The sequence below is a fragment of the Perna viridis genome, chromosome 11 (genome assembly GCF_037379345.1).
Source record: "Perna viridis isolate PV_CMFRI_1.1 ecotype Kerala chromosome 11, ASM3737934v1, whole genome shotgun sequence".
In the NCBI taxonomy this organism is placed as follows: Eukaryota; Metazoa; Mollusca; class Bivalvia; order Mytilida; family Mytilidae; genus Perna; species Perna viridis.
The window spans coordinates 9,776,979-9,804,474 of NC_142455.1; the positions used below are offsets into that span (position 1 = coordinate 9,776,979).

A 27,496-nucleotide genomic window follows, 5' to 3' on the forward strand; every position below is an offset into this window, starting at 1 on the left:
TCAATCAAAAGGACTTCGGGTTGATAACCACCTTAAAAGTACCTTCACCATGAAAGAGATCTGGCTGATGAATATCAAAATGTATTAAATTGATTATTTCTTATAAATACATTGCCCTTTTACAGTTTACGATTAAAATTATATTTAACATGATTTATTGTCAAAGAAAAAATTCAAATACATATATAGAATATTGTCAATTCTAATATGACTAGTTTCTTCATATTTTTTTTAATAGACTCAGCCTATGTGCTGCATGAAATGTTGGTCATGTGTTTACTGATTCTATGACCTGTGGTAAGTACTTGGGTACTTTTAAATAACTGAACTCAAACCATTCAGGGTCTTACAACAGTGATAATAGTTAAAACTTCCAAAGAAAAATGTTTATGGTTCCTTTTTACCTAGAAAGACCCCCAACTAGGTTGGTGTGTGTTGGTGATAATGTCCCTTTGAAAAAAAAAATGGCTAGCATTTCATTAATATGGAAAAGGACTATTGTGTGACTACTTACTTCTGGTGTATTGCAGCGTTAGGATCGTCATTGAATTTCTTCTCTCGAGCGGCAAATACGCTGATGGAATGTTTCTTCTTAAAAGCTGACCGTGGAGACACAGGTCGTTCCTATAAAATTAGCAAGAATTATAGGTAGTTAAAGTTACAGACCTGTTTATATTACTGGATGACAATCCATATTTTCACGATATTCTATAGAAATGATCCTTAAAATCCTGAACTTTGTGAATTTTAACATAGGTCCTACCAAGATTTTCACAATCTATTTTCTGATTAGATAAAAAAAATTGTGTCAGTCATCTCATAGACCTAACTTTACCATGAACAGTAAAGGTGATGGCACCAACAATTTTTTTTTTTTATTTACATATAACCCATTATATTTGAATAGTCATTTCAAAATTATACTTGTGAAAGGCTTTTTGCTTATAATACTATAAATTGAAGTCCTATTTCATTGAAACACTTGAATATGTTGTATAATCAATCCATGATAACCACACGAGTTAGTGACACAATTATTGAAATAGAGGAGCAAATTAAACAAATTGCACTAAACAAATGCTAGCTAAGAATGTTTGAGAGGGGTAATGACCCCCCATTTTAGAAGAAAACAAGCAGGTGTAAGCAGGAGATTTGCTGTTTTTTTTTTGCAACTAGTTTTGACAAGAATTGAAGTAATTAATAAAGATTTTAAGCTGAAAATTCAAATAAGACCGAAGAAATTTCTGCAAAGGTGGCTAAATCTCCAGCTTTAACACCAGTTTGCAAGGGGGGTAATTGTTGAACTTTTCATGAAACTTTGGGAGGCTCCTGCTAAAAGCTATGCTCAAAACCCCTAAGAAGTTCTGGCTACAGGGTAGGCCTGCTACACATGGAGTATGGACCCCAAGCATGATAAGCTGATGCTCTACAAACAGAGCTAAAGAAGTACCGGTACTTTACCAGCACAAAATATTAAGTCTACCGGTGAAAGGAAAACTCCATTATAGTTTTATGACAAAAATATGTATATGCTGAAAGTAATGAGCAACTGCTTCCATTTAATTATTTATGCTTTTCCCGTACAGTTTCTTTTGCAATAATTGACGCAGGAAATTATATCCTTGTAACGGATGAATAAACTGATTGATTGAATAGATCATAAGATAATGATGAAGTTAAAAGTACACAGTAGACTGAGATGGTATAAATTAGTCTTAAAACAATCAATAGAATATTGTATACATCAAAAGATACTATGTATAATGTTAAAGTACAGTATTTAAAATAATGAAGATGAAAGAACTTAGTGAGAACATTGATATACTGAACATACCGTCATATTGGATACTCAGTCTAAGGAATTAGCCGTTCAAAAGATTTCCATGAAAAATTGGGCATTAGTGGAACATTAACTGATACTCTAATGAAATAGTGAAAAAAGGGGGATAGCAAAATGTTCAAAATGCCCTAACTTTAAAACTACATTTTGGATTTTGCTGAACAACTGAATTTGGCTTATATGGTTCTTTTCTAGGGGTATCACATAATACCTTGCCCCTTTGTGTGGTGGGGTATAAAAATGTTTATGGTTACTTTTACTGAAAGTATTCTCATTCCTGACCCTATTGAAATAATTTGAGAACAGTACTGTAGATATTTTTCCCCTTTAGATATAAATGTATTTATCCGAAATTTAGAGATAATTCTCACAGCAAACTTAATGGTATTATTATAATATACTTCCCTTGAAACTATCTTATATAAAAACGAGTCAATTCTCAAACAAATATTACCGTGAGTATTCTCATCTCTAATTGTCTAATAGGATTTTCATCCTGTACTATGAGATATGTAGAATTTTTTTTTAGTCAGGAAGTAAATCTTGACCAAAACAAATTTCCATGCCATCAGCACTGGGAATATTCTCATGCTAACCTTACTGAGACTATTCTCATCCTGAACTTCAAGATATGTAGATATTTCTTTAGAAAGAATGTCAATTTCAACTCTACAGAAACAATTCTCAAACAACCATCACTGGAATTTTATCATGCCTGCCTTACTGAGACAAGTTTCATCCAATACTATGAGATATGCAGATATGTTTTTCCGTTAGACATGATGTTTAACTCTACCATAAAGAAACAATTCTCACACCATCAGTACTTGGAATATTCTCATTCCTACCTTACTGAGACAATTCTCATCCATCACTTTGAGATATATACAAATATTTTTTCTTTAGACAGGATGTCAGTCTCAACAATTCTCACACCATCAGTACTGGAAATAGTTTCATTCCTACCTCATTGAGAGAATTCTCATTCATTACCATGAAATAAGTAGATATACTTATTCTTTAGACATGATGTTAAAGAAACAATTCTCACACCATTAGTACTTGGAATATTCTCATTCCTACCTCACTTAGACAATTCTCATTCGTTACTATGAGATAAGTACACATATTTTTATCTTAGACAGGATGTCAATCTCAAAAATTCTCCCACCATCAGTAATGGGGATATTCTCATTCCTACCTTGCTGAGACGATTCTCATCCTGTACAATGAGATAGGTCGCTATATTTTTTTCCTTTAGATAGGGATGTCTGTCGCCACCATGTCCCTCTTCTACTTCATAATCATTCTTCAATAATTTCATAGTTTCCTTAGTGATATGTACTCGTCTGAAAAAAAAATTATCATGAAATTCAAGATGGGTCAAAACAAATAAGAACCAAAGGCCTTTTCACTGACATTAAAAAAAACACACACATTATAATATTCAATATCAGACATATTTTAGAATCTATTGAATGATTGAGTTTAGAATTTGATTGGTGACGTTCCTAACAATGGAATGTGATTATGACATCATCTTAGTCTTTTCATATCTGATGACATTTTTTCATTTGTGAATGACAAAAAAAGTTGTGCAAAATTTGTGTTAATACTGCAAATTCTACCAGTTACATATTTCAGAAATAATTATTGTGGAAGTACTATTGTTCATGGTTTTCATGGGTAGATCAAACCACGAAGTTTGATTCCCATCGATGTGTATACTGAAAACTTCAAAGCCACAAATTAAAGAATCCATGAACTTGTATTTCTTCCCTAATCAATGAAAGTTGGTAACCACGAATTAAAGTACTTTCACAGTAACAAAAAAAGTAGCAGTTTTCATCCTGTGATGAATTCAAAGCAGTGGAATTCGTAGATTTTAGTTACTGTTATGTCACTTTCAAAATTCTAAGCATATCAGTTTTTCTTGTTTAAGTCAAACATATCTCTTAAAATTAAAATTAAACTGCAACCAATTCCAATTTACTGCAAAACACAAACTCAAAGAACAGACAGACATTACACTAATACATACCCTGGTAGTCCACCAGCCTCCATGATATTAGCTAATGTAACATCATTAGACCAGACATCAAACTGCCACTTCCGGAGCCCCAACACTCCACAATGGACCCTGCCTGAGTGTATTCCGACTCTCATGTTAACATCAGCACCAGTTACGTTCCTCACCAAGCTAAAATAACAAAAAACAAAGTACATAAAAGCTTTTTCTTCTTTTACCATACAGTTCCGGACCTGAAACTGCTTTCATAAAATATCTCAGATTTAGATATTCCAACCCTGAGATTGCATGGAATAGCCGATTTGAAGATTGATATTTTTTATAAGAAATCTAGGCCTGTTAACATGAAGTCTAAGGAATCATTTGTTTGACACTAGCCAAAACCCCAAATTTTCTCTCCGAAATTAAATTTTAGGATTACAGGAATTAAATTTTACAGTTCTAGATCCACCTTTGCAACTAATATACTCAGTGTGTTAAGGAAAATCTAGGTTTGTACGTTTAATGTTCAACTCAATTTGCTAAACACAATGTTTTAATTGACCTCAGAGAAATAGTTAAGTAGCTGTATTTGTAAAAATCATGCAAAATCTGAAAAATGTGATACACCCCAAAAAAGGCTTCATATTTTTATTTTTGTAATTAAATTGTTTTATGGGTCTGTACCATGAAATGTGTAATTTTTCATTCAAATCTACCTGCTCTAAGCAGATAATCAACAATGAAAATCCAATAGATACTATTGTATTTGAGTGTCATTTACAGAGTTATCTCCCTTAATTTTGAAATCTACAGTGCATTTTATATAATTTTTATCTCCTAAGAACACAGGTTATATGAAAAAAAAAATGAATATTAATTTCTGTTTACTATGGCAATTTAAACAAAATATCGAAAATATAAATATGTAGGCTTTTTACCTATGAATCACATTTTGCATGATTCTTAGCTGAAGCGCTAATTAATACAGTAAAACAGACCAGATTCCGTGCTACTCTATTTATAGCACAGACAACTGACACAAAACTTCAAAAAATAATTAGCGGGAAATCTGTCAAAGCCAAACCCTTCTGAGCTAAAGGTTTCATTAGATTCAGACGTTTACTTTGCACATGTTCAAGAGGCATTGAAAATGATGTTTATGAACTTCATAAGATGCCTGGTTTACACAGTTTTCCAATTTATCAAGGGTTCAGTTTACACAGGTTTCACTATAATTTAGACAGGTATTAAATCTGCACAAGGTCCATTTCAACAAAATCTGGGTCATCAGTGTGATAAGCCTGTCCCCTCTTAGGATGTAGTTATTAAGTATCAGTCTTGGTAAGAAGAATGCACATTCTATAATATGTGATACACCCAAAAAAAAGGCTACACATTTTTTTTTTATTACGTTGCTTTATAAGTCTATATGATAAAAGAAATAATCATTCATTCTAATCTGTCTGTCTACAGGAGATAATCCAAATGGAAAACCCAACAATTTCTATTAAATTATAGTGTCATTTACAGAGTTATCTCCCTTAACTTTGAATTTTACAGTACATTTTATATAATTTATATCTCCTAAGAACAAGGGTTATACGGAAAGCCACATTTTGATTTCTGTTTACTATAACATTTAAAACAAAATATCAAAAATAAAAATATGTAGGTTTTCCAACCATGAATCACATTTTGCATGATTCTTAACTGGAGAACTACTTAATAGGCAAGGTAAATACAGAATTTCATATCTAGAAATGTGTTCAAGCTCAACAAGTGATTCCTCTGTTTGCAGCATGTATGGTAAAACTCTTAAAATTGAACTAATTCCCTAAAAGTACAAATATCTACGTGTAATCATCTTAAGCTTGCTTCTTGCATATTTAAGTGCAATAATTCATTTCATTAATATCAAGTTTCATCAAAATCAATTAAATAGTGTATGAGTAGTGAATAAAATACAGATGAATGGACAGGTTGATTCCTATTTACTAGGCCAAGTGAAAATATATATCTGTTTAAGGTTATATTGGATAAAAAATAGAGTTAGTAGGTCAAGTAAAAATATGTCTGTTTAAGGTTATATTGGAAAAAAATAGTCAGTAGGCCAAGTAAAAATATATGTCTGTTTAAGGTTATACTGGATCAGAAATAGAGTTAGTAGGCCAAGAAAAAATATATGTCTGTTTAAGGTTATACTGGATCAGAAATAGAGTTAGTAGGCCAAGTAAAAATGTATGTCTGTTTAAAATTATATTGAATAAAAAATAGGGTTAGTAGGCCAAGTAAAAATATACGTCTGTTTAAGGTTATATGGACAAAAAATAGAGTTAGCAGGCCAAGTAAAAATATATGTCTGTTTAAGATTATATTGAATAAAATATAGAGTCAGTAGGCCAAGTAAAAATATATGTCTGTTTAAGGTTATATGGACAAAAAATAGAGTTAGTAGGCCAAGTAAAAATATACGTCTGTTTAAGGTTATATGGACAAAAATAGAGTTAGTAGGCCAAGTAAAAATATATGTCTGTTTAAGGTTATATTGGAAAAAAAATAGAGTTAGTAGGCCAAGTAAAAATATATGTCTGTTTAAGGTTATATTGGAAAAAAAATAGAGTCAGTAGGCCAAGTAAAAATATATGTCTGTTTAAGGTTATATTGGATAAAAAATAGAGTTAGTAGGCCATGGCAAAATTATATTATTTTTCAAATAGTTGTATATAAAGACTAATTGGAGGATATTTTGACTTTAATACTGCTCATTAAAAATTAGTTACAGAGCATTTCATAAAAATCACCAATAAAATGTACTCATGTAACCAGAAAAGAGTAATCTTTAACAGACAATTTTGTTTTTTTTTCTCTGCCTTAGCAGTGATTTATCCAATGTTCCCTATGTAATAAATTTCAAAATTCAAACTGTAAAATAAATTTGGTAATTGAACTCTCTAACTTTCTTCTGCCAAAATGTCTCAACATGAATACAAGTCTGCGGGTCACAAAATTTAAAAGTAGTGTAGTAAATGGCAATTAGTATATAACTATGAATAAATAAAATATAAAAACATGTGCCAAGAATGCTTCAAGATTATATTAATGATCATATTTCGGTTTTTCACTCTCCAAACATTTACCCATGTAGTACATATTCTCTTTCTAACTTCACTGTAAATTTCTTACAATAAGTTATCAATAATCTCTCTGCATATTACTCTTTATTGCAATTTAATAAAACCACAGTTCACCTAAGAGTCATGCAAATACCAGAAAAAAAATATTTAGTAAGGAATATTGAACTGCCTCAACATCCTAAAATCCTGGAGCAAACCACATAATACCGTTTAGGGCTGTATCTGATTTTGAAAGTAGTCAAAACCAATCTAGTTTAAATATTTCTCACAAAATGTTTGTAATTGATCACTGCTTTACCACTTTCCAAACCACTATCATACCTTTCAGTGGTTCTAAATCACTTACTGAGGTAGACCTAGGGTAAGGGACACAACTCTTGTAAATCACTGGAATGTTTGTATTCAGCATTTAACATCAATATCATGTAAGCATCAAAGTAATTTTGGTTGATTTCATTCTGTTTCAAATGAAAACTTTAAAGGCTTTGGTGAAATTGAACATGATACAAACATATCACTGATTTCAAGAGTTGTTCCCCTTACCCTAGGCTACCTCCTAAAATGGGAGGTACTTATGCTTCTCTGCTATGTAGAAAGTTAACAACTAACATGGATTTATCCATTTCTGCATGATTCTTAGTTGGGTCTGTACTTTATTCTTTGAGCAAGAATACAGCATCCAAAGAGAACGTTTGTAAATAGACTCACAGCCGAGATCAAAGAAAACACTTAAGATCGTACCTAATAATTATTTTATCATTATTGCAGAGTAAACATACTACAACTTTGACCTTTCTTTTAATCTCCAAACAAGAAACCCTTTGAAATAAATAATCTTTAAACAACAAACCCTTAAAGTCTTTTAAGTTTGGGAATTTCCATAACACATTTACTACTAAAAGTAGCATTATCACTTTCTTTGAAAAATACATAAACAACAATCCAGTATATAAGTACAACTCCATTTAAAGTTCAGACACTGCCAATGGTAGAGGGGATTCATGGTGTTGAAAAACCCACCAAGCAATGTTATAATACTTTTTTGGTCTACATACACTACATTTTTACACAGCAATAATCTTTTCTGTGTTGTGATCTGTATTTTTGAGAAAGTCATACAGTCATCTCCAAATCAAACCAAATCAACAAGATTAACTCTTGCAAAGTGCAAATTCATAAAATTTTTATCTCAAAAGTGCAACAATAAAATGAACAAGCTAGCCCAATCAATGTGTAGACCTGTGTCACACTGCAGCTGAGATTTATTGTTGCTGAGGAAAATGCAACAAAAAAGTGTTATGGACAGATAAACAGAAATACTGAATATAATTCCCATAAAAATCAGAGAATCAAAATTTCCTGATAAAATGCACAACAACATATGGTGTTCTTACTACATATTAAGTTTTATAAACTTTGTTTGGTAGATTTAGAGGAGTTGCAATGACAAGCTGGTACATGATGATTTTCAGTAAATATCTAAGTTCGAAGGAGCACAATTTCTACAAAAAATAGAGAATCAAAATGTCCTGATAATATGCACAACCACATATGCTATGGTGTTCTAGCTAAATACAAAGTTTCAGAGTAATCATGATGATAAGCAGATACATGATGATTTATGGTAAATATCTAAGTTCAAAAAGCCATTACTCCCATATAAACAGGAGAATCAAAATTTCTTGATAAAATGCACAACTATGTACAGCGTTCTTGCAAAACACTAAGTTTCAGGAAATTAAGTAGAGTAGTTACAATGACAAGCTGATACATGATGATTTATGGTAAATTTCTAACTTCAAAAGGCCAATAATAGTCTGGAATCCTCTTCATCAATGACCCTTTTCAAAATCTCTTGATCTGCACCTGGCACAACCAAGTTAGATAGTGAATAGACAAAAACCATTTTACATGAGAACTTATGAAAATTTATATCACTGAGATTTAACAAATCAGCCCAATTTGCTAATAACCTGAGAGTTTCACATGCGAAATTCAACCCAAAATCTACTTGAGGCATATCATTGATAATATTCTTTAGACAAAACTATCATTAATCTAGACTACACAGTCTTGAATGAACTCTTTTCAAATCCCAATATCCATAAATTACTTTGTTTTCTAACAAAAAAATCATCGATATACAAAATTAGATAGAATAAGTGTTTTTTTTTTCATAATCTTCTAGACATATTGCTTTCATAATCTTTAGTTTATTTGATTAAATTTCCCCGTTCCAGAGAAAATATGATATACTGTCTCAAATCTAATAGAAAATGGCTGAAAATAAAAACTAAATAGAAATTACACTGTATTAATAATTAATAAGATTTTTGTACTTTTTGAATATTAGATGAAAATCTTATCAAATTAGATAATTTATACTGGAGATATTGCAGATAATAACTTTTTTATAAGCAGGAAGTAATCAAATTTCACCTAAATAAAACAAAAAACAGACATTGCATTTATGAATAAAAAATAGAAACCCATATATGATTGCTTTAATTCAAAAACCAGTCTTTCTAAGAATTAGGCAAAATTAACCTAAATAATATCTTAAGTTGCAAATATTCCTACTCCAACATGAAGTTGATATCAGACAGCACCCAAAATTTCTTACAATCTTTTCCCCATTTATATAAAGCTACACTACAAATCAATGTGTCCATTAGGAGCCGAGATAATTGTCACAAAATTCAGAGGGACAGTCAAGGTGATTCAAATTTGCCATAAATCCAAAGTATTTATGAATACCAGAAAGAAACCCTAATTCGATAGTTTCTACTTAAAAGCAAGCCTTTTTAAGAGTTAGGCAGAACATGGAATATGGTTTAAGATTAATCTCATCGAAATCTAATTAAAACTTGACCTACTTACTATTCTATTTTGTCAATAAGTGTAGGATCTTGAAACATTTCATGATATTTATTTGCTCAGATGACATTTTAAGAAACCTCTGTTTATTCCCTTTAAATAATGCTTCCACAATCACGAAAGCTATTAACTGATTGACTGATCAAAAGGTTTATTGAACAAAAAGTAGACTGGAGTGTTGCGATGGAATAATTATAGGTTTAATTTTAATTAGATTGACCTCACCATATGCAATAATGGATAGAAACTACCCAGACCACTTTGGAATATCATTATTAATAATGTTACAATTTAAAAGCTCATCAAGTGAAAAATCAGGAGAGATAACTCTGATAAAGAACAATGTCTTCATATTTTATTATAAATAATTCTCAATTTCTGAACTATTGATAGATCAATGAGTTTTTGACGTGTTTTGATTTGTTTATTTAGTACTTTGAAATTATTTTGAACACTCAGTGAAATTCAATTATTTGCAAAAAACAACAATTTGACAGCTATCTTATATTTTTAGTAACGGCGGCCATGTTTTCTCACAGATTAACAAACCCAAGTCATTTTGTGCAGGATACCCAAAGGAACAATCATGACACATTTACTTCCAATTAGTCCAGTATTTTAAGAGGAGAAAATTTGCGAAAATTATAACAAAAAATTGCAAAAAAAAAATGAAAAAGGGCAATAACTCCTTAATTGGTCTATGGATAGTCATGAAAAATTTGTACACAGATAGATTTCATCAAGCAAAACACTTTTACCTAAGTCTGAATTTGGTGGAACCTTAAAATTAAAGAGATAATTTACAAAAACTACTGTTTGTCCCCTAAGTTCTATTTTCAGTTATGGCAGCCATTATCTTCATGTATTAAAAAACCCAATGGTCATTTTGTGCAGGATCCCCTATTGAAAAATCATGCCAAGTTTTATTCTGATCAGTCAAGTAGTTTCAGAGAAGATTTTTTATGTGTCCATGGACATCAACAGATGCCAGTAGCTGCATAAGCTCACATGACCTTTGACCAGGTGAGTGAAAAGCATAGTAAGCGCAAGTAGATTAAACTCTGTATGGAGGAACTTAACAGACTCATTAAGAGGGTGACCCAATCAGTGGGTGGCAGATGCCAAATTTTGTTTTCGAAAAATTTTCATCCTTTGGAGATCCAAAATTCATCAAAACCTCATGGTAAGAATGTAATAAATTACAAAAAAAAAACTAGAAACCTAAAAATGAAGGGAGATAACGTTCTGTTGATCATTAAATTTGTTTGGGAAACTTGGTAGCATAATAAACTCCGAGTCATTCAATTTTGATACAGAAAAAAATCCTTGTTCTCTTGGATTGTTGGTAGGATAAACCAACTGTGTGCTGCCTACATCATAGGATCTGCCACGTTTTTATTTAGATAGTCCCTTAAATCTATGAGCTCACCAACCTTGATTATAATATTACTTTTTCAAGCTTAATATACATTTTTCCCATAAATTAATCCAAAAATCATTTTACCTAATGAATGCAAACTGACCATCAGTTAGAAATTTTTTTAACAGCAATTTTAAAGCATTCACTTACAATATGCCATCTATTCATATTAGAATATCTAGCACTGAAAACAATTATTCTATAACTAATACTTACGAAATGCCCTCTGTTTAAGTTAAAATATCTAGCACTGAAGGTACAAGATCACAATTAATTCCCCTTGACTTTTCGTTGTATACGAATATAGTTCCTTTTTTTTAATATGTTTCTTCCTGATCTTTTTCTTTGCTGCCATGAACTTTATTGCTTAGTATTTACTGCAGAAATGTAGGGCAAGGATCAAATTTACAAGGGATTTTTTTTCATCCTGTAATTTATGTGGAAGTTGTGATTTGGTCCTATGAAAAAAGGTCAAAATTTAGGACATCGGGCAGTGGTCACATTTCATGTCTACGGGGTCTCTGGAGCAAAGTTGCTAAAAATAAAAAATGATGGTGAATTTTTCTGGCACTCTTACAGAAATCTGCTTTTAAATATGTTTCCATATTCGTGAAGTTTTATTAAGTTTGAAGCAGTGGAATTTTTTTTATATGTCAAGATGGGTCTGCTGAAATGCACTACGAAATTAATTGTGTCCTCGTACCTGAAAACAATCATTCTATAACTAATACTTACGATATGCCCTGTATTCATGCTAAAATACCAAGTACTGAAAACAATTATTCTTTAACTAATACTTACGAAATGGCCTCTATCATGTCAAGGCCCATTTCCACACAGCATTGTGCATGATCAGCTCTAATATGTTTCCATATTCGTGAAGTTTTATTAAGTTTGAAGCAGTGGAATTTTTTTTATATGTCAAGATGGGTCTGCTGAAATGCACTACGAAATTAATTGTGTCCTCGTACCTGAAAACAATCATTCTATAACTAATACTTACGATATGCCCTGTATTCATGCTAAAATACCAAGTACTGAAAACAATTATTCTTTAACTAATACTTACGAAATGGCCTCTATCATGTCAAGGCCCATTTCCACACAGCATTGTGCATGATCAGCTCTAATATCAGGTAACCCACTGACACAGTAGTAACAGTCCCCTAATATTTTGATCCTCAAGCAATGATTGTCAGCAGCTAGTCGATCAAATCGTGCAAATAACTCATTCAAAAGCTGGACCAGCTCTTGGGCTGTGCATTGTGATGATAGGGCTGTGAAACCGCAGATGTCGGCAAATAAAATGCTGAAGAGACACAAATAGCACTTAGTAACAAAATCAAGGAATTAAGATGAAAAAATATTTTTCATTCACAACATTTGAAGATGAATTTAAGTGAATAAGAGCATTTTTTTTCTCATATGTGTGAAGTTCAATCCCATCAAATATTTATTTCAGGACTTGAAAACCTTTTAACTGAGGTATAAAAAAAACATTTCTAAGCAATTAGAAATATCCATAAACAGCCATACTTTACAACAAAGAATTACTTCAATATATAAATAAGTAATGAAAGCACAACAATTTGCCCCTATTCAGAAGACCTAGAAATGAAAATACCTCTGTTTTCAGTTAGCTTGCACAACCCCCAAAACAAACAAAATAAACAAATTATAAATCATCCAATCAAATAGGGCCATCAAATTACAGGAGTTTGGAAACAAATTAGAAGATTTATAAGTTTGCATGTAAAGGTCAGATAAAGGCCCTATTAATATTTATTGGATATTTATATGTAATTGGAAAGGGAGACAATAATCTTGAAATGTTTAATAAGTGCATATGAACCAATTGGTGAAAAATGAGTAGATCAAATTCCATGTATTAGATTAAGCTATTGGTGTTCTTTGCATGAGAGGTCATAAATTAGAACCTTGAAGATTACTGACAACTAATCAATCTAACTTATACAATCCTATAGATTTAACATATTCTTTTTAGGTCATTTTCACAACACTAGGGTATGTAAGTCTCTTCATGTGACTCTGCGTTTTCATGAGAATGGGTCCTTGTTTACCATTCATGCATGGAGATTCATCATAAACATATCATTGAGTTCAATATTAAAAACAAAATATCTTTTTGTGTAAAAAATACTGATAAAAAAATAACAATATCTTGTTCTAAGAAACAACACTTTTTACTTAAATTGACTTACCTGACTTTGTCATGTCTTTGGATATAAATTTTATGAAACATGGTGTCTTTTGGTGCCCCAGCTATGTCTGCTTTCATTTCCATAGCAACATGTCTTGGCAACACCGATAACAATAGCCTTTCCTTTGAAATAAAATAAAATACAAAAGATAAAACAAACAGTCTATTTTTGGATATTCTTCCTTCTCTATTTTCTCTACATACATTAGCACTTTGAATGGTATCTTTTTTTATGAAATGCCACAGAACGTTAAGTTTTAGGTGGACATTATCAAGTTAAGAAATCCTCAAATAAGTGTCTATACTTCAAAAATAAAATGATTTTACCTACCTACCTACCCTATTTTTTCATCCAATGTAGCCTTAAACAGACATATATTTTTCCATGGCCTACCATTTGGTAATAACTCTTGTATTTTTGTAGATTTATAGGACAATGTAAGAAAATTCTTTCTCATCCTACTAATCTCTTAAGACAAATTGGAAGAGTGGGACAATTTTTGATAGCTTTCATGAGCTGTCCATCCTTACAAGTACACAATCAAACAATGACCATATATTGAATTAAGGAGGGAGACCTAGGGTAAGAGACATAACTCTTGAAATCAGAGATATTTTTGCATCATACTCAATTTCATCAAAGCCTATCAAGCTTTCATTTAAAATAGAATGATATAAATCAAAGTTACTTTGATGCTTAGATGAGATTGATGCAATATGCCTTGTACAAACGTTCTAATGATTTGGAAGAGTTATGTCCCTTACCCTCGGTCTACCGCCTTAAGCCGAAGAAGAACACACTGGTGTTTAAAAACGTTTTATCATGAAAAAAATACGAAAAAATAATACGGGGTATGTGTGAAGTGATATAATTAATTTGGTATAAAAAATATGGCATCCATTATGACATTATATGATACCTCACCTGATGTAGCCAAAATTTATGGGGGTAAAAACAACTGAAAATGACCATTACTCTTGTGCAGATAATTCGATCAAACTGAAATTCAAACTTGTTCTATATTTTACGATATTCAATAATTACACAAAGTTTAAAAAAAAGATCCTTGAATATGTACTAGAGTTACCATCTGGAAACCATCAGGGGGAAGGACAGGTGGACTGACAAACACACAATATTTTGGAAAGTATTACATAATATCTCCAATTTGTATGGCAGGGTATAAAAACTGTCAACAGGATTAACTGACAAACACACAAGTTTTTAGAAGGTATCACACAATACCTCCACTTTGTATGGCAGGGTATAAAAACTGCCAACAGGATTAACTGACAAACACAATATTTTGGAAGGTATCACACAATACCTCCACTTTGTATGGCAGGGTATAAAAATTGCCAACAGGATTAACTGACAAACACACAAGTTTTTGGAAGATATCACATAATACCGCCACTTTGTATGACAGGGTATAAAAACTGTCCACATGATTAACTGATAAACATTTTGGAAGGTATCACACAATACCTCCACTTTGTATGGCAAGGTATAAAAATTGCCAACAGGATTAACTGACAAACACACAAGTTTTTGGAAGATATCACATAATACCGCCACTTTGTATGACAGGGTATAAAAACTGTCCACATGATTAACTGATAAACACAATATTTTGGAAGGTATTACACAACACCTCCACTTTGTATGGCAGGGTATAAAAACTGTCCACACAATTATAGTATGAAAATATTTGGTGCTTTCCTGTATGGAGAAGTAATTTTTTCTGAAAAAAAAACCATGTGATTAACAGAAACTCAAGAAAAAATTGTGGAGGTAGACCTAAGGTAATGGACAAAACTTTAAAATCATTGGAACATTTGTATTAAGGCTCTTTATATCAATCTCATGCACACATCAAAATAACTTGGACTGATTTCATTCTGTTTGAAATGAAAGCTTGAAAGGCTTAGGTCAAATTGAATATGATACAAACATATCACTGATTTCAAGAGTTATGCCCCTTGCCCTAGGTTTACTTCCTTAAGAAGCAAATAAAATAATGACACCAGTGTCTTCTGTTATAACTAATCAAATTTTCGAACATTTTTGCGATACTGATACTAAATTACATGACAATGACATAATGGTATTTAACATTCTTTATTACTCTTACCATTTTGGAACAGACAGTTATACTTAATAAAACATCTCTTGAGATATGTAGGAGATCAAATTGAACCTCTATTAAGTTTACATTTTAAAGGGACATAACTTCCACAAAAATTATCTAACACTCATAGTCATGACTTAAAACTTTTTATTCAATTTTTGGTATTAGTGTCATAGAAATGGAAGGAGACACGTAGGTGTGAAACCATTAATTATCCATTTAACTTAACCACCAAGGGCATAACTCCCACAAAAATGATCAAATAGTACCACATGATTTTTCAATATCCTCCTCCTCATGTGAAATGAACAAATGTAGATTTGAAAGCTCTGTGAATGAACAAATGGACAGACATATAGCATTACTACAATCCCCTAGGATTCAGTATTACTGTAGGGACAAAGGGACACAAAAATAAGAAAAAAATATTAAAAAAAAACACTCCCATTTCCCATTTAATACCATACACCTGTTAGCATCCAAATATCTGAAATAGAAGGTACACAGTGGGAATATGTAATACAGATTCTGTGAAAGTTTCATTCAATTCCATTCAGTGGAATCATAAGAGGGGATATAGATAAGAGATAGGTACCTCTCTGTGTAATGAAGGAAAGGAAAGGAAAAGGGATAGACACTCCAATCACTATATATTCCCACTGGGAGGGAGAATAAAAAAATTCGTTAATAGAATGCAAAATAAAATGTTAAAGATATCTAAATAGAGTCTTTATAAAAATCAGTCAAGAAGTGATTCATGCATGTAAAAAACCCAGCATTGGTGTCAAAAATTAAAGGTATCTTTTCCTTTGGCAAGGAGGAAACTTGAATATTTGATAGGATTTCATGTTGAAAGTGTGACTTTGAACAAAATCCAGCATCATTTATGCTAGAAGTTCCACAATGCAAGTTCTAATTGTGATTTAAAGTCAGTGTCATTTTCCACTTGAATGAAAACAACAGAAAAATAGACGGCTATCATTACCATGTACATCTTTTGCTTTGCAGAATATAAATATACTAGCCACTTGTTGAGTGGAGGTATAATAATGCTAAAAATGTTACTCTAAATTTGCTGTCGAAATGAGCTTAACATATTCCAATCAAAAAGAAGAAAACTTTTTAAAAAATTGCTAATTTCAAAATAATTATAAGCTTTACTCCTATGCCAAAATAACTACCACTACGTGAGAAATATAGAAGTGAAAATTAAAGTATCGCTTTTAAAATGCAGTTGATTTTAATAATTTGAATAAAATTTACATTATCCCAAGCATCAATTGCTTCTATATTTATAATGACAACTTAGCTGTTTGAATTGAAACTTGATTTTGATGCTAAATACCGCCATTTGGGAATAAACGTGTTGGAAAATATTTAAACAGAGTAAATTCAACCTATCAAAAAGAAATTTGTCAACAAAATGAAGATTGGAAATCACACTTAATTATGTTTTTGAATATATTATCTGACGTAGACCGATAAACCATAATCAATCAAACGGAATACATTTTCAAGTAAAATTATCACTTTCTTTCCATTTTAATGAAGTTATAACACATATGAAACAAGCATTCTGAGAGTATTACAAAGCAATACATAGTCCCCTACTGACTGTTTATATCACTGACCCAAATACCACCTTGGATCATAAAGTATAAATGACAAACTGAGGAAATGACCTTGATTTTGAAACTTTGGAAAAAATCAGCATTGTGGAATGAAATGCAAACTTGATCTGTAACTCATCAAGGTAGACTCACATACCAACAATCAGCTAAAATGTAGAAACTTAAATTTCAGTAAATTCAAGGGACATAACTGAGAGAAAAATCAACCAAGCGGAACAAAACCTAGACTTGATCTGTAACTCAACAGGATAGGCTCACATACCAAAAAATTAGCTCAATATCTACAAGCATTTAGAAAATAAGATTTGAAAACACGAATTTCTGTAAATTTTTCAAAGTTCAAGGGTCATAATTTGGACAAAAATTAGCAGAGTGGAACGAAGCATAATTTTGATCTGGAACTCATAAAGGTAGACCCACATACCATATCTTATAACAATAACATTAAGCTCTGTAGGATGCAGCTTGATATGACAATCAAGGCTGAATGATGATCAATATTGGGCCAGTATGACAAATAGACACTACAAATTAAGCTTGATATAAATCTCAGATTAAGTTCCGATATCATATAAGATTTCACAGAGACTGAATGTGGTCATAGAAGTTAAATGTAAAACCACGATGAAATTGGTCAAATAATATGAAATTTATATTAAGCAAAGTAAACTTAAATGATAGATTCTTATGTGTAAAACCCTCACAAAAAATATGGGGCAGGCGGAAGGATTTTATTTTTTTATTTCTTACCAGTACCGGTGCACCTGGTCCGTGCTCCAAGTTTTTAGTGGAGTGCAAGTTGCTCATTTACTTTTGTTACTTTATATGTATTATTATGTTCTTTGTGGTGTTTGTCTGTTTTCTGTGTCTGGTCTTTGTTTCTGAATTGCATTCTTTTGATTTTCGCTAGAATCTTGTTTCCCTTGATTATTCTTTAGCTATTTGAATACATGTATAGATATGTTCTAATCAGTTCAGAGAAGAAACATAGTTTTAGTCACCAAGAAATGAAAGATATGAGTGTAATAGTATCTAAATAATAGAAACTGACGTAAAAAAAAATCCTGATTTTGAAATTCCGTTTAATTTTTTCAAATTTTTATCAACTATTTAGGGGCAGGAGGGAATGAGAATCTCCTAATTAGTTTTTTTTTGCCTTACTAGTATGTTATAAAATGCTTGTTTTTGGTCCCAAAACAGTAAGTGCCATAACACCAAAATCAATCCAAACAGTCCCGAAGGTTGATATTTGTCTTTTATGAATAGTTTCATAACATTTATTTTGGGGCCTTTCACAGCTTCCTTTATGGTATGGGTTTTGCCCATCATTGAAAACCAAAGGGTGACCTGTAGAAGTTAAATTGTTCGTTGCTTGGCATTTGGTAGATGACTATCTCTTTGGCAATCATACCACATCTCTTATTTTTATAAGTACCGTAATTAAGAAAGTAAAAGACAACAGCATACCATAATATAATCAAAATATAGATGTAAAGAATTGTCCAATCGTAAACTTGAGTATTTTAGTATCTTGTAAAACAAGACACCTTTAGTTGACCTTGACATTGAAAATTATCATTATTATCCTTCAAAGTTTTCTGGAGCCAAAGATACCTACAAAAAAATTCAGTCACATAACTGGGGTAAGGTTGTCAAGAATTTTGGTCATGATAATTAGGTCAACACAATTATTCTGTGTTTTATTTTTAAATTAATAACTAAGTCACACATTTACACAAATCTAAATATATAAATCAATAAATCCAATGCACCTTAAATAAACATTTATCAGATCTGATAAGATATTATTAGCAGACCACAGTATTTGAAGTCATTAGAGACTGTTACCATGGTAATAAAGAAAACAGGTAGATCAAATGGAGACAATAAAATAAATGCAATAAAAGCGAATTAATGTCGTACAATATCCTCCTAGTGTTCTAATACTAGGAGATCCTTTTATAGGGAAAACAAAACAATTTTCCAACGAAACAAAATGTATCGTAAATAAACATGCTAATTTCAGTCTGACATCAATTTATCAAAGACAAATAAAATTTGTAGCGTTATTCAACTAATTCCTTAGAGCCGTAAATACAATCGTGGCAATCACTTCCCATGAAATTGAAAGTAACTGCTACAAATTAAATCAAATCCGCACGAATCCTGCATAAAAGATCTTTTATCCGAAAATCTCACTTGGTGATAATTCAATCGTTACAAGTACTAATCTTTCAGCCCAGAACTCTTCCAGTGTTAATTCATTCTATACAAAGTCAAATTGCCGAGAACATAAAGAGCCTCTCAGTTTAAAAGGATTAAAAATTCAATGACGAATCTATCATTGAGCATTAAAGGGAAACGCTGGAAAATTGACACACGACATTTCCTCATCAAATAAGAAAATGGAATCTATTGAATTCTTGAAAATCTAGATATTACATCAGCGTAATGTATAGATTTGAGATATTAAGTAATTTCATCTAAAATAATCATTTAAATTAGCCATCAATCAGAATTAATCGGTCTGGTGAATGCACTTCTTCTTTGTCCTTGAATTTATTGAATATGAAAATGAATTTTTAACCAGAATTATGTCAAAGACAATTTTACAAAAAATGGTTCTGTAATAAATGTAAAAATTCTATATTTTCTATATTGCAAGGATTTTTTACTAAAAATTTTATTAGTCATATTTTATGCATTGAAAATCATCTAAATAATTTCTGAATTAGCACTTCATGAGCAATGAGTTACATAATTAAGTGAAGAGGTCCAATCCATATATAAAGGTCATAAATAGAATATGGCCTGAAGAAGAAGACAGGACTGAAAACTAGACATTTCATCTCAATTTCAACATTTGCTTCTACAGCAAATACAATGATAATGTTCGACGGATGTTGATGCATGGTATTATTCACCAACTGATTAATTATATGAGTATCTGAATATATTTCTGAGAGAAAGCTCATTTAATTTTTTTTGTCAATTACCCAATTAACAACCTAAGACAGCAACATTAGGTACAAGGGGAGACCAACTCTTTTTTTCTGAACGTCATCACTGTTTGTGCTGTAATTTGTTTTCTTCAACACACCAGATTACATATGTGTATGAGTTGTTGAGCAAAAAAGCTACCTTCAAGAAAAGATCCTGAATTGCTCACCTGGCAAACCATGCCCTATTAACTAAGTAAGTAAAGGTATCATGATTTGTTACCATTTTTTACAAAAAAAAAATTGCTGAAAAAAAAGCATATAATGATGAATGATGTAAGTTCAACTGAGTAACTAAGGCACTGTAAAATGTTGGAAATGCCTTTAAATTGTTTTAGAACCTCTGAAAAATTTGGGCAGGGGTCCCCTATGCCCCATTATTCCACTGGGTCTGAAGAGCATTAGTCCAGCATACACTTGTTGAAAAAGAACATACAATGAAGTTAAACCATGGCTATACAATATTTTCATTATCGCCATTCAACTCAGGAATGTTTACTATATGAACCAAATATTGTTGAAATCAAAGCAAATATAAAAATCAGCAGGAAAATGGCCACCCAGAACAAACTTTCATCATCACCATTTAATTTAGAACATGATGTTCCTACAAGAAACCAAAAATCATTCGAGTTCAAGCAACTGGTGAAATTGGTCGGAAAAATGGCAGCCATTTGGATATTGGACGCCTAAAAAAAAATGTCAATATTTCCAGTCAACTCAGGATATCATGCTTATCTTATGAGTAGCCTTCATCTTCATTTCTCTTCTACAGTTGAGGTAAAAGTAGCAAACAAATTACTTTGACCCATACGTTATATTTTTTGTAGCATCGGCCATGTCTTTTTTACCAATGAAAAATTACGAATGATCAGTTTGTGCAGAAAAAAATAGGGTTTGTAGGTAGGGAATAACAGGATAATTAATTGGAAAGGGTGAATAACTAAAATATTATTACATGTGCCGAAGAATTCCTAGATTTAACAAGCGTATGGAACTTGTTCTGAGTTAAATCCTCAAACGTTCTTTATGCGTTCTTGGCACGACTGATCATATTTTGGTTATTCACGATAACCAATTGATTATCCTATTTATTATATAGATTTTCTTCATAATTTATCGATATTTTCAACATGAATTTGAAATTCTGCGATAGGTGGATTGATATCAAAGTTGTGACGTTTTGGTGGGAGAAGGTGCGAGAGGAAAATGACCGAATTATAGAAATTTATTACACTGGGAACATTCGATAAAATACTGCTATCATTATAATAAATTATTCTATTTTTCAAAAAAAAAAAACATTTTACATTTAGTTAATGGTGAAATAATCTAGACTTTAGCAGTGCTTGAGCCAAAATGGCCATAAAATGTAGGTAGGGTGGCAGGAAACAGACATATTATTTTTTGGTCTTAAATGGACATATTAAAGGAAAAGACCATGTTATTGTGAAAGTCATAAATAATCGAAACTAATCTGTTAAATATTCATGAAAGTTAAATTGAAACAAAATAATTTCCTTTTCTTAATTAATTAATCGAGATTTATAATTAGGAAATCTTAATTTCCCGCGCCTATGGGCGCCACCATGATCGGTTGAATTGTGATGTCACAAAGTCAGTTTGTAAAGTGAAAGTAAATAGGTAATTGATTACGATGTCCGAAGAAATCACAAATTTGGGACTTTTCCCCTATAAATTCAACCAAAAATAAATAGAAGAAGAGATTGAGGCACAACATGCAAACAAACTTTTGGAACATTTCTCTTTTATCATTCATGCAATCGCAAGCTTGTCAAGTCATCGTGTTTAGGTGATTAGATAAACATGATCGTAGAATTATTTACGGAATATTCTTTGTTTACATATTATTTGCAGTACTTGTACCAGTACCAAACCGACTTAGTGACGTCATGAGCCAATCGAAACTATCTGTAAAAATCAATAAAATCTGGCTATGACCTTCCTTCAGATAGGAGAGTTCTGCAAGATGGCCATTTACATATATTTCAAACATTTCGAACTTTGCATAGCCATGAGCATTTTAGAAAAGCGCATTTTGCATTAAAGGTTATTTATTTTTGTTTACGTGGGTATGATTTATCATAACAGCCTAACTTAATGCAAAGATGGTCTTTCCCTTTAACTGAAAGTGAAAATACATTTTGTTCTCCTAGTTTTGTTGTCCTTGGCTATTAATAGAACTCAATAAGAAGTAAAAGCAGTATCATATTCTAGCAAAGTCAATTCATTGTCCATAGAAAAAAAAACAATCAGGGCCTTGAGCGAGAATTTTGTCCTAAAAGGTTATTGTCAAGATAAATAAGATAAAGACAAGCACTCCTAATTTGATTACTGCCATAAAAAGCTGCGGAAACCTGATTATCAGTAATTGGTCTCTTAGTAGATAATGAAGACAAAAATTAGTTGTTCCCTACATTAATGTTTAAAGAACAATTTGCATGCCTAAGGCCTGTTGAATAAAATCCTTTGTTTTTCATTCCTGTCCAACCACAGACATTTAATGCAGCTCAATTGGATTGTGAGTTCAAAAAGGTCTAAAATATGTAATGTTAACACTATATATAAATTCTATTCTTGATTGAGCAGTAACTATGTTTGAGTTTATACATCTTTTGCATAGGAGAATAAGAACGTTCTATGCAAACAAATAATCTGGTTGATATTTTCTTACCATTCCTTAAAGGCAAATAGTCTGTCAGGCAAGAGAAAAAAAACATTTGTTTAAGTTAACCCTTCCTACCCTACATTTCTGCTTACTGGAGCATGTTTTATTGGTATTTTTTATGAAATGCTGCTACGCTAACATTTTTTAGTTGAGCACTATCAAAGTCAAGTAATTCTCCTGTATGTATCTCTACAAAATAATTTGAGAAAATGAAGAAATTTTACTTACCTACCTACCCTTTTTTTTTCATCCAAAGTAACCTTTTAAAAACAGACATTTTTTTCCTAGGCCTTAGGCTGTTTTTTTTAAGGGTTTATAGTAAAAACTTACATTTTAGTTTACCTATTGTTTAAAGGAAAGGAAACAAAATAAAATATTTAAAAAAATTAAAAATTCTTTTTCACTATAATATTCCCATATTCCCACAAATGTTAATAAGACTTCCATTCATACATATGGAGAGAAATTAAACTAAATGTCCATATGCCCAATTGATGCTTGTAGTTCAGATCTAAACCTATTACATAGGCAAAAATAGGTTATTAATGTGATACCCTGCTGAGTAATTGTGAAAGAAGGGGGATAGTAAAATGTTCAAAATGGTCTAACTCAAAAAATATATTTTGGATTTTGCTGAAAATGACTTAACCTGTATTTAATGGTACTAAACAAATGTGCAAAGTGTCAAAAAAATTCATGCAACTTTTAGGAGGGTATAACATAATACTTTGTCACATCATATGGTGGGGTATAAAAATTGAGGTCCCATTTATGGTCCATTAAATACTGTAAACGTATCATTATTAGCAGTGTACTAATTTTTACTATTTTCGCAATGGACAGAAAACTGCGAAAACAGCACCTGCAAAATGGATTATTCGACATCATATTACACTAATATTATTTTTGAAAACCCATAATTTGATACCCTCGAATGTGTTCCTTTGACAGAATCCATGAAAATTAAGTAGCTGTCTTTGTAAGAATCATGCAAAATCTGAAAAATGTGATACACCCTAAAAAAGGCTACATATTTTTATTTTTGTAATTAAGTTGTTTTATGGGTCTTTACTATATACTATGAAATGTGTAATTATTCATTCAAATCTGCCTGCTCTTAGAAGATAATCAACATTGAAAGTCCAGTAGATTCTATTGTATTTGAGCGTCATTTACAGAGTTATCTCCCTTAATTTTGAAATCTACAGTGCATTCTACACAATTTTTATCTCCTAAGAGCATGGGTGATATGATAAACCACATGTTAATTTCTGTTTACTATGACATTTCAAACAAAATATCAAAAATAATAATATGTAGGCTTTTTACCCATGAATCACATTTTGCATGATCCTTAGCTGGAGTGCTACTTAATAATTTTACAGTACCTGTTCACGATTCTCTCTCTGGCAAGTCAGTCGAGCCTCGATACATCGTCTTGTTTCCAAAAATGCTTGTCGCTGATTAAACTCCGTTGACCAGTGTGTGAATATTCCTGCTATATTTGTCGCTATAAGTATCAATGCATTTGAAATCCCCTGCAAATAAGAAGTCAGGAATGCGAAATGAAATTTGACTTGTTGATGTTAAAAACTAAGATAAGACAAGATAATGTCTTTATCATGTTTTTAAGCGCAAATAAGCTATTGCAAATTTCATTGTAAGTATGTATAGTTATAGCAATGGCAAATGAAAATTTAAATATAATTTGAAATTTTTCATAGGAGAGAAAAACAAAACACAATGGTAAACAAGTACAATCTTTAAATAAAAAAAGAAAGCCAATGCAGTAAAATTTATTTTTTTACTTATAATTTTCGACACATGGCATGCAATTTCAATTTTCGATACAATTTTTTCAAATACCATTAGGTTATTAGTATTTGACCAATCGGGAAACAGAATTATGATCAGGTGACTTGCATTTCCAAGGAAGAGTGTCTTTAAGGTCAAAGGGTAAAAACCGAAACTATACCGACTGCGGATGAGAAATGTTTTTCTACTTATAAGAAAAGATCTAAGCATTAAACTTTCTCTGATATATATAATAAGTTTTTTTTTAAAGTTTCCCTTAAGTTTATGTGATAGTAAAAATATAAATGTGTGTCTGCTCTTTACAGAGTCAAATTACTAAGAAGAGATTTCATCAACTTTTGAGCAGGTCAAATTACTTTGTCTGGTGGGTAACTCATTCTTGCACTACACATTTTAATTCTGAGCAATTCTGTTACATTTTATATAATTTCAAAATTACATGTACATATATTATAAGACTACTTTACCCATCGATTTAATGAAAATTTTAACTACCATTTCCACTCATTTAGAGGAAAAAATTAAAAAGATCATTGAAAATATATGTTCACGTGTGTCCTGCTGAACTGAGGAAGTTAAGTCAAATTCCTTCAGCGGTCCATTTCCTAAAAACCAATGGAAACTTTTGCTTTCCAGTTTTATACTGACACAATCTTTAAGTTTACTTGATACATTTTGTGGAGTTCATCATAGAAGTAAGTAAATTTTAATATCTATTTGAATTGTGAGTTGACAGTGCCTGGTTTCTTAAAAAAAATTCCCTTTTCCTGAGATTTTCCTCAATCCTTCCTCAATTAAAATTTTGACCAATCATTACACCTCTGCCAAACAGTACTTAACACCCTCCCTTAATGCAAATTAATACAGAACACTGTGGATTTGTAATAAAGAGTGCTCATACTCGTGAGTGAATTTATTCCCATCATATACAGCAGAGCCTATTATCTTGAGAAGTGATACCTAGTAAATCAAGAAGTGATTATAGGTCTACAGGGGACATTGGATTTGAGCAAATGAAACCCAGGCCTAGTCTGTCAACAATTTCCGGTTTGTTTTGTGAGTCTGTGTCTTACAATAGTTAGACATATAAGTCCACGCCTGTTCACTCATCTTACCTGTTTGATTCGGTACTCCTTGTCTTTTATCAAACTAACACTACACGTAACACTGATTAATGTCAGTACAAAGCCCGTCAAACAAGCCACTCTCCGTCGTACAGGTAACAATGTGTACATCATGTAAATAAACACTACATTGATCCAGACTCCATCTGATCCAGATTTCGGTGAATTGTCAAGAGAAACAAGGACAGATGACATACAGAAAAATAGAATGATTACAAAAAGGGAAATCAGCATTTGTTGTCTATCAAACGATGATCGATTACAAAGAAATTCTAAGAATATACATAACAAGCAAAAAATTCCAAAATTGATTGCACGAGCTGGCATCGTGGCCCCGTAAACATAGTACGTCAGTAGCAAAACTGCACTTAGAACACATATAAATCCCATTGATATGCAAAGGTTCATCTGATTCAGCTTGAAAAAGTATCGCTGATACAAAGTCTCTAATTCTTTGTTTTCAAAATGGCAAGATTTCAACAATAATTTAATACTTTCAAAATTCAGACACTTTTTCTGTTCAATTTTTTCATCAGGGTCCAAGAAAGATTTTACTCTTGTCTTTTTCTTACTACTTTCCAACTCCTGAGCTTTATATTTTTCTCTGGCTCTTTCCCATGCTGATTTCCTTGTTGCTGAAGCGGGCGTCTCTGGACGCAAACTATTTGGCGATATTGTCCCATCCATGCTAATGACATTTGAATGGCTGTCCAGTCCATTTTTATCAGATGTCCCATTAAGTAACTTCGCTCTTGATTCTAGTTTTTGTATTATGTGTCCATTTTGTTGGACTTGTCCAGTATCTATGACAAGACATGGATGGGTTATACTGTCAATGTCAACTTTTTCCATCTCTAAAACAAAAAATAGATATATAATAGGAAATTAAAATTAACTGCCCTGCCGTTACTTGTTAGATAAAAAAGTTGCAAACAAAAAGATAAAAACAAAATAAAACAAATATGGGTCAGAGAGAAATGAACGGGTTGCAGTAAAGTTGATAAATAGTAGAAGTGTAACAGGCCTGAAATCCCATTCAGTGATATGGGACCCCATACTGAAGTTGTGTACCAAACATCTAGTGGCTGTGATATACAGTTGCCCAGATTTTGAACCTATTTGATCTTACTATCTGCACCTATTTCTAAACTACACATGTATAGTTCAGCTGTTTTACCATCATACATAAGAATTTCTTTCCAAAATTTTATAAAATGTTGAAATCGTTATAAGAATGGAAGAAAGAGGAAAATAATTGTGTTGGTTTTCTTTTTTGGCGGTTTTTCATATACTGCAAAACTGCTTCAATTTGTTCATTTGTAACATATTGTAATAAAAATTCTGCCGTGTAGCTAATTATGCAAAAATTTCATGGATTTGTTCTCAAATAAGTTGCTTTTATTTTTGCATAATGTTATTTTCGGGATCACTAGATTTATAAAATTTGATTGTACTACAAAATGCATTAGAGCGTTCTCACAAACTTAAGTTACTATCACAAGTACATGAAGAAACAGCTTATCAACATAAAGGCCTAACTAAGCCAATTTGGTATGAACTATTTTGCAGGGGAATTTTTGACTATTATAGGACATGAAAGAAA

General features: G+C 31.6%; 1 protein-coding gene across 2 annotated transcripts in view; it reads right to left on the reverse strand.

The window, feature by feature from the left end:
* The window catches only part of LOC148602914 (adenylate cyclase type 6-like), a 65,642-nt gene that overhangs the window by 20,403 nt on the left and 17,743 nt on the right, over positions 1 to 27,496 (reverse strand). The window contains exons 5-11 of one of the 2 annotated variants that reach the window (XM_088552383.1): positions 25,885 to 26,747; positions 24,343 to 24,492; positions 13,505 to 13,626; positions 12,352 to 12,591; positions 3,882 to 4,040; positions 3,042 to 3,189; positions 515 to 624 (exon numbers count right to left, since the gene is read on the reverse strand). In XM_088552383.1, the coding sequence (XP_088408509.1) occupies positions 515 to 624; positions 3,042 to 3,189; positions 3,882 to 4,040; positions 12,352 to 12,591; positions 13,505 to 13,626; positions 24,343 to 24,492; positions 25,885 to 26,745 (1,790 nt within the window). In that variant the 5' untranslated portion in view covers positions 26,746 to 26,747. Of the gene's footprint in view, positions 1 to 514; positions 625 to 3,041; positions 3,190 to 3,881; positions 4,041 to 12,083; positions 12,142 to 12,351; positions 12,592 to 13,504; positions 13,627 to 24,342; positions 24,493 to 25,884; positions 26,748 to 27,496 lie in introns of those variants that run through there. The other variant, XM_088552384.1, reaches the window with a different exon arrangement.